At 50.9% G+C, this 8,143-nt stretch overlaps 1 protein-coding gene across 1 annotated transcript; it reads left to right on the top strand.

Annotated features, from left to right (window-relative positions):
* Positions 1 to 400: 400 nt before the first annotated feature.
* On the top strand, positions 401 to 2,936 carry CST3 (cystatin C). The gene is made up of 3 exons (XM_080616058.1): positions 401 to 749; positions 1,282 to 1,395; positions 2,525 to 2,936. The coding sequence occupies exons 1-3, from the start codon at positions 516 to 518 to the stop codon at positions 2,600 to 2,602; spliced, it is 426 nt and encodes a 141-aa protein (XP_080472184.1). The 5' UTR covers positions 401 to 515; the 3' UTR covers positions 2,603 to 2,936.
* The last annotated feature ends 5,207 nt before the right edge of the window (positions 2,937 to 8,143 follow it).

Raw genomic sequence — 8,143 nt, 5'->3', positions numbered from 1 at the left:
AATTCTTCCCTGTGAGGGTGGTGAGGCCCTGGCACAGGGTGCCCAGAGAAGCTGTGGCTGCCGCATCCCTGGCAGTGTTCAAGGCCAGGTTGGACACAGGGGCTTGGAGCACCCTGCTCTAGTGGAAGGTGTCCCTGCCCGTGGCAGGGGGTTAGAACCGGATGAGCTTTAAGGTCCTTTCCAACCAAACCAGCCTGGGATTCTGTGATAAAAGAGAACAGATAAACGAGAGGGGTTTCGGAGGGGAGCTCCTGGTCAGGCATCTTGCCCGGCTGCAGAGCCTGTCCTGGCGCACTCCGATCCGCGCAGAAGGCAGCCGTGCAACAGACACCCGCACTCAGCAGCTCACTCTCCGACCTGGGCCGGAGGCCGGCTTTGCCCGCCCCCGTGTTGCCGGCGGGCGGGGCGTCAGTGCGGGCGGGCCGGGGCGGTGTTTTGGGCCTAGGCCGCGGCCCGCCCCGCCCCGCCGTCTTTAAAATAGCATCGGCCGGAGGGGAGCCGTAAATTGCGCAGCCATGGCTGGGGTCAGGGTATGTGTCCCTCTCTTGGCTGTGGCACTGGTGTTCGCCGGCTCCGTGCGGGGCGGCAAGGACCGGCCGTCGCTAGTGGGGGCCCCGCTGGACATCGCCAACGCCGACAACGATGAGGGCCTGCAGCGGGCCTTGCAGTTCGCCATGAGGGAGTACAACAGGGCCAGCAACGACATGTACTCCAGCCGGGTGGTGCGGGTCATCAGCGCCAAGAGGCAGGTGGGTGCCGGGTGGGCTTGTGAGCGGCGGCGGCAAAGTGGGCACTGGGCCTGGGGGGAGCGGAGGGATCGGCCATATCAGCCTCTGGGGAACAGCTGGAAATGAGGCCTGTGTTCTCTGGAGCAAGAAACAGGCCTCAAGCTTGAGGGGTTGTTGAAGCTGACGTTTTTCGTCTCCACAAGATGAGTAAAAGCCTTTTTTCTTATAGCTTGTATCTTGTTGATCTGCTCTTGAATGCTGTTGAGTGCTGTGTGTAACTTGTGCTGTGGATGGGTTAGTACATGATTTTGTTTACCGGCTAAGGAAGCTGCACTGTGAGACTTGTTTACTTGGATTTTGTTCCTGTTTTTGCAAGGGTGCCAAGTGCCTCCTCTGTAGAAGCTGTCATGCCCAATCCGCTTTGTGCTTTTAGAGTCTGATTTCCATCATGTAACCAGAAAACTGTCTGCCTTTTTGCTAGGCTCTTCTCCTCAGAGAGCACTTCTGCCTGTGCTGCAAATAAAGCTGCTTCTGTCTGCTTGTCTTCTTGCAGATTGTGTCTGGAATCAAGTACATAATAGTGGCGGAGATTGGCCGGACAACTTGCCCAAAGCCAGCCACTGATCTCCAGAGCTGTGCTCTCCATGATGCACCTCATATGGCCAAGGTAAGCTCCAGAGCTGGCCCCTGGGTTTCTAACTCCTTCCCTCCAGCTGGCTTGGTACAGAGCAGTACGGGCAGTGTCCCTTGTCTGCTCCAGCCAAGATCAGACACTTTCATACTTTTATGCTTAACAAGATTCTGCCCTTGCAGAACTTGTCTTGCCAGATGACACTGACAGAGAAGGCAGGGCCTTTTAGCCTGTTTTGTAAGCAGGGATCTTGGGCTGTACTGCATGTGCGTGCCTCAGTACTCTTAAAAAGTGCTCATAGTCTAGGTCACAAAGATGTGTGGAAGAAGCTCTGCCAAACCTACAGGTCTTCTGCCTCTCTGGCTGGTGTCTTCAGTCTCCATGCTACTCTTAGCTCCTCTTATCCCGTGGTGATGTAAACATGCATGACTTGGCCCTCCTTCCTGGGGGGGGAGGAGCTGACATTATTGTGGGTAGTGCTTTTGGCCAAGTACTGATCACAAGAGGCAGATTACCCCTCTTCTCTGTGCCCAAAGAGGCTGTTATATGGGAGTCTTGTCAGATAGCAATGCTCTTTAAGAAGTACTTTGGCTTTTCAGGTGAGAGCACCAAATATGTGCTGCCTTGATCTGGGCCTAGTCTAGTTCCTCCATAGCACACCATTACTTCTGTTAATCACAGCAACAGGCTTAGTTTCTTTGTGTACATGCCCTTTCTGCCTGCACATAGAAGTGTAACTGCACACAAGTGATCCATTAAGTACTTGGTGGTACGCAGAAGCTTCTAGCTGACAGCTGGAATGATTTGACACTTGCACGTACAGATTAGCTGTGCAGGTTGTGATTACCTGTGCCTGAGAGCTTATGGTGGAGTATTAGCCATACTGAAAGCTGGGTGAATGGGTAAAGGAGGCAGCCTGAGCTTCAGAAGTGCTGACTTTTCAGCTTCTCTGTTAGTGTTTATTTGAGAGAAATGATTCATCCTGAGTAGGATCTAACAGGAGTGGTACTCCAGAATACTTGTCAGGAAAATGCAAATCTAGAGAGCCATGGAAATGGCATACATTCTGGATCACGTGGGGTGGTGAATTGCTGTAACAGCATAAAACTGTGTTACCAACCATTGCTGTAATCTTTTAACTGCTTTTTTTTCTTTCTCTCCTTAGCGTACCACTTGCAACTTCGTAGTGTACACTGTTCCTTGGCTAAACCAAATGAAACTACTGGACAGCAGCTGCCAATAAATCTATCTTGTTCCAGCAGAGACCAGCAACCATTTGCTCAGACTTAAAAGAAACAAAGTAAAGGCAATAACACAAATTGAGATAGGCTTTATCAGCGCCTGTTAACTACTTATGTATGCTTGTGCTATGCAAGTTAAACTTGGTAACTTTCCTTTAAACCACAGTATGATCTCAACTCTTTATTCTTTGTAATTACATTTTAGAGCAGCTGTTTTGGTCTTTATACGGCTTTCCTAGTGAGGTCACTCCAACATCAGAATTCTGATTAAAAAAGCCCCTTGGTATCCCTGTTAGAGTGACTACTGTAAACATAAAAAAAATAATTCATAATTGCTGTGATGTGTGGTTTTCTTTGAGCTTTTGCTGGTTGGAGGCAGGGTTTGTTTTTGTGATCCAGTCTATAATGCCCAAAGAATGGGGTGAGAAAGAATGTGGGATCCCAGACACAAGGGAGATAAACCATCCCTCTTTGTTCCCTAAACGTGGCCTGTGGTTTTAGAGTAGGAAGTTCTTAGCTGTTTTCACTGGAGAGACACTGCTTTTGAAAACAGTGCAGTGTGAAGCTCCTGATCTTGGGCAGGTAAGCTGAAGCTTGTAGTGAGGCTGTGATTATTTCGGGTGCTTGAGGTACCATTAGGGGATGCTTCTTGTTTTGCAGAGTTCTAATAGTCCATTTCTTGTGTCTTTGCTTTTCTGTGTTTTGAAGTAACCATACCCCTTTTGGCGAATCTCACCCAGGGATAAATTGGTTCCAATGTTCTGTCATGCCCTATGTTAACCCTGAAACCCAGGAGTCCTGTGCCCAGGCCTGGTGGTCCTGTTTTGAAAGAAAGGTGGAAGGGGTGCGGGGAAGAGCTGCAGAAGTGATGTGATGGTAGAGAAGGCAGCTTGAGGTGGTAAGTGCAAGGATGCTGTTATTTGCCTAAAAAATGGTACTTCACGTGAGAGCTAACACAACCACACCTTTGAGTCTTGGAGGATGGGGGACTTGGGTCTGATGGAGAGCAGAATAAGAGAGTAATCAGCAAACAAGCTTCTAGTGGGACATACAGCTCCTTCAGAGCGCATCTTCTGTGGGTTGTGCTTTCTTTCAAGGGCAATGCCACTTCCCATCATTTCCAAGTTTTGTGAGCTTGCAGTGAGCACAAGGCCAGATCTTCATTTGTGGAGTCAGGGAGATGAGCTAGTTGCCTGATGCAAAGATCTCCATCCAGGATGTGCTCAGATCTGATAAGAATTAGTCCCCATGCTTCCCCCCCATCATTGCCCCATTACCTCTGAGTGCTGTGCACAAGGATGTCCCTGTTTCTCTTGCCAGCCAGGTCAGTGACTGCAGGTGTCTGCCTGATGTGTTGTTGCATCAGTAACCCCGCTGATCCAGGAAATCCTTGTGTCAGAGCTGCTTGGGTGCCCTCACTTGTAATTTTTCTAACAACTCCCTTCATTCCTACATGCCTATTTCCCATTTTTCAGTCTATTACAACACTGGACAGTGGTGGAGGGGCTCCATCATACTTCCGCATTTTGCTTTTAGCATCTTGGCTTGAGGCCTGTATGGGAGATTGTACTCCTTCTTAGAAAGGAGACTAGGCAGGAAATCAGGATGCAGATGGATGTAACCAAGATTTTCTACCACTTTAGCTCTGTTAGCCAGCAGCTGTGAACAGTGTGTGGGGAAAAGGAGTGGCTGTGCCGGGGAAAATAAGTGAGTGCCATTAGCTCCTGAAATTCAAAGATCCTGTGTTCTCATGTTGAAATGCCAATGACTAAGGGCATGATGATTACCTTAATCTCACAAGCTGCTGAGCATGCCTTGGTGGTTGTTCCTATGTGTTCTCCACTCAGACCAAATGCCAAAAACGCCTGACCTAATTGAAGCATCTTCCACTGTGGGCTGTGCTACTTTGCATTTGCAACAGGCTAAGGGCATTAGTGGAAGTTGCCCTGCCAAGAGCATTTTGCTTGGCAGGTCCTTCTCCTTGGCTGGCTGGTGGAAGCTTGTTCAGCTGAACACTGAGCCCTCATTTTTAGCTGCCTGACTTCTTCAAATGTTGGTGACAGATGTGAACAAGTGACCAAGGCAGTGCTTATTTCATGCTGTCTCTTGTTATGCTTTGCTTGCACCTGATGGATGGATTCCAGGGTTCTGCTTCCTTAAAAGTAGAGGGGGTCAGAGCTGTGCTGTACTCACATGGACTTGTAGCTCTCAGCTCTGTGAAGACAGCTAGGACAGGGAGCTGGGAAAGTCAGGAAGTTTTTGGAGCATGTGGATATTAATTGCTGTGACCCAGCTATGGCATGCTCAGTTGAAGGCAACAGGGATATATCCTCATTAGCTAAAAGATGGATTCTACCTGGCCAGGCTGGCATCTTTCAACCTATCTGGTGATTTGGAGAAATCTCCAGGAACTTGCCAACAGTTTTAAGTTGACAAGCAGGTATCCTTTATTGCAGTGCCGGGAGACATGGGGGATAGCTCCTCCAAGCGTGTCTCATCCAAACATCTCCCAGGCTGTAATTATATTGTCCTTAAACATACTTATTCATTAGATTACATACGTTACATCATACTTTTAGAGAATGCCTCCTGTATGCACACAAAAATGTGGCAGTGGGCTTTTGGACCCCTGGTGGTTATTTCTTCATCACTTTGTTTTAGGATTGTAGTCATATTGGTAACCACCAGGTGGTTCTGGCAAAGCTTATGGTAGTAATTTCCTTTTCTCTATAGTTGCTAACAAAGCCTAACGTCCTTGAGGTCACTCACAACCCTATTCTTCAATCAACCCCATTCTTCGCTGGCTTCACATAAAGTGTGTGAGTGTGATAAAAAGCAGATTTACAGTGACACCTGCAGAGCCGAGGCAGCACTGAGGAATGTGGCACAGGTTGCCTCTGGCTGCTCCACCTTATCTGGGACCCTTAACTGTGAGGAGTGAATGTGAACAGTTTGGGAATGAGCTCTGAGGCCTTGGTGTTTGACAAGCCCTGGGATGATGAGTTGGGGTGCTGAAGGACAGGGAAGGTCGAAGAACAAGACTTGCGGGGATAGGCCAGGATGTAGTTGTGGAGGGAATCCCAGTTGGTGGCCAGAGGATGTGGGGGTTGTGAGAGGGTTTGCAATGTTGTGATTGGACTATTTACCTGGAGAGTTTTATAGGGGCCGATGAGATTGAACGTTGTATGTATGTGCAGGTTGGGAAAGTACCGAACAAGAGGATAAAAAGGGCTTGGTGGTAATAAACAGGGATTTGAGTCTCTGCATCAACTTGAGTCCGTGTTGTGAAATGCCACGCGCTGTGTCAGCAATTCATAGCAGCAGTTTTGAGCCCTATAAGAGAGTGCTCATTATAACGGATGACATTTTAATTGCTGCAGAATCGGAACAAACAGCCCAAGAAGTGAAATGGCAAGTGATCCAAGCAGTCTCAACAGCAGGATTCCAAATTGCAGAAGAAAAAATTCAGGAAGCTCCACCCTGGAAATATTTAGGATGGAAAATACCCGAACAAAACATTCAACCTCAGAATATCACCCCGAGGACAGGAATAAAGATTCTAAATGAGTTACAAAAACTCTTAGGAACCATAAATTGGATCTGTCCTCTCTTGGGAATATCTACAGAAGAAATCCATCCACTCTTCAAATTATTGGAGGGGGATCCATGTTTGACATCTCCTCGAACACTCATCCCCTCTGCACGAACCGGCCTTGATAAGGTGGTTGTAAAATTAACCAGTCAGGCTGCTTATAGGCGAAAAGTGGACCACCCTATTAGACTTTCATTTTTTATTCATCTTTTCAGCCCTCTGGAATGGATATTTTTGCCACATGATTTTGGAAAAACAGTTTCAACAGCTAATGAAATGATAGCTATGGTCATTCAGAAAGGAAGAGAGCGGTTATTGACTTTAGATGATGTTGAACCTAATATTAACTATGTGCCTCTTGATACAAGACAGCTAACCTTTTTAACTCACCTGTCTTTTGCTTTTCAGTGTGCTCTAGCAGATTTTATAAGGCAAATTAGTATTCTGCGTGGGGTGCAGGGTATCGCACGGGCTCACCCGTGATGGGCACGACTGGAGGACGTGGCCGGGCTGAATCCCAACCCCATGGACACATCCCAGCTGCAGCACGTGAGCACTGCTCACGTCGATCAGTGACTGCTTGTGCGACAGGGAAGGAGCAAAGGAGATGGTCCTGGCACATCTGGAGTTGGCCAGCGCAGCCTTCACCCATTTTATGGATTATTTAAGCATCAAAGTGTGTCTCTGTGGTGTCAGGGGGTCACGTAACGATTGCCCAATGTGCCCCGTGAAGCTGCAGCCCAGTTCAGGGGTTGTCCCCATCCCTGCTCGCAGCAGTTCTGGAACCCCGGGGTGATGTCACAGCCTGTGTTACTGCGGCAACTGCCCGTGCCCAGACAACACCACAGACCTTCACCCCTGAACCCACGCTTTTCCTGTGCTCCCACCTGTGTGCTCCGATCCCTGCTGCCCTGTTCCTGCTCTGCCCTTCTGCCCTACTGCCATCCCTGTCCCCTCGTTCCCATCCCTACTGCCTTGTACCCTGCCCCTGAGTCCCGTTAGCGCGACCGCCAAATGCAGCCCCAAAAGAAGACGAGCTTTGTCCTGCTGGTGGCCGCGCCGAGCCCTTGCGGAGGCGAGGAGGCAAAGGGCTGCCTTCGAAGAGTAAGGAGGCGGTGGGTGCCCTGGCCCCGCAGGCAGGGAGCACGGCCGCTCACCCCTGCCCTCTCTGCCCTGGCAGGTCCTGAAGCCGCTGCCGCCCCGCAAGGTGCTCAAGCGCAGGAAGCAAAGGATCCTCCAGCTGCAGGAGCCAGCCTGTCAGAGCTGGTGGGTGCTGCTGGACAAGGAGCCCCCGGCCTCCCGCCAGCCCCTGCTGGGGACGTGCCTGGGGCCCTGACGCCCCACGGCTCTGCCCGGGCAGCGAGAGGGGACCGGGGTGCCCAGAGCCCTGTCCCACAGCTGCGCTCCGCTGCTCTGGGCAGCACCAATGCGCTCTTCTGCTTGGCTTTTGCCTTAGGCTTTTCCAACACGTGCGGGAGCTGGAGGAAGAGGCCGCCAGCAGGACCCAAGTGGGGCTGCAGGGGGAACCAATGGAGGTGGAGGTGCAGGTGGAGGAGGAGGAGGCGATGGAGGTGGATGTGGAGGTGGAGGAGGATGAGGCGATGGATTTGACCTGAGCAGTGGTAAGGCAGCAGCTGCCCCCCATCCACTGCTGGCAGGGAGGGGGGGTCGGCTGCTGCTGCGCTGGGGCTGGGGCTGTGTGCGACGGCCCCGCTGCAGGGACACGGTGCCCGGTGGCCTCATCCTGGCGGCACAAGCACCACCAGTGCACTGCCCTGCGCTGCCTTTGGGACACGCGAGCCGAGTCTGATTGCGTGGAGCCCGGATCTCAGCCCCAGCCAGGGCTGAGCCCCGCGGCAGGGTCCCGCTCTCCCCAGCGTGTGGGAAACGCAATGAGCATCAGTAGCCTCACTGAAATGACCTTGTGCTGCTTGTTTGCAGGGCTGGTGGA

The sequence above is a fragment of the Psittacula echo genome, assembly GCF_963264785.1.
Source record: "Psittacula echo genome assembly, chromosome: 4".
Classification (NCBI taxonomy): Eukaryota; Metazoa; Chordata; class Aves; order Psittaciformes; family Psittacidae; genus Psittacula; species Psittacula echo.
Note: the sequence above shows the minus strand (reverse complement) of the source record. Positions and strands in the feature narration are given on the sequence as shown.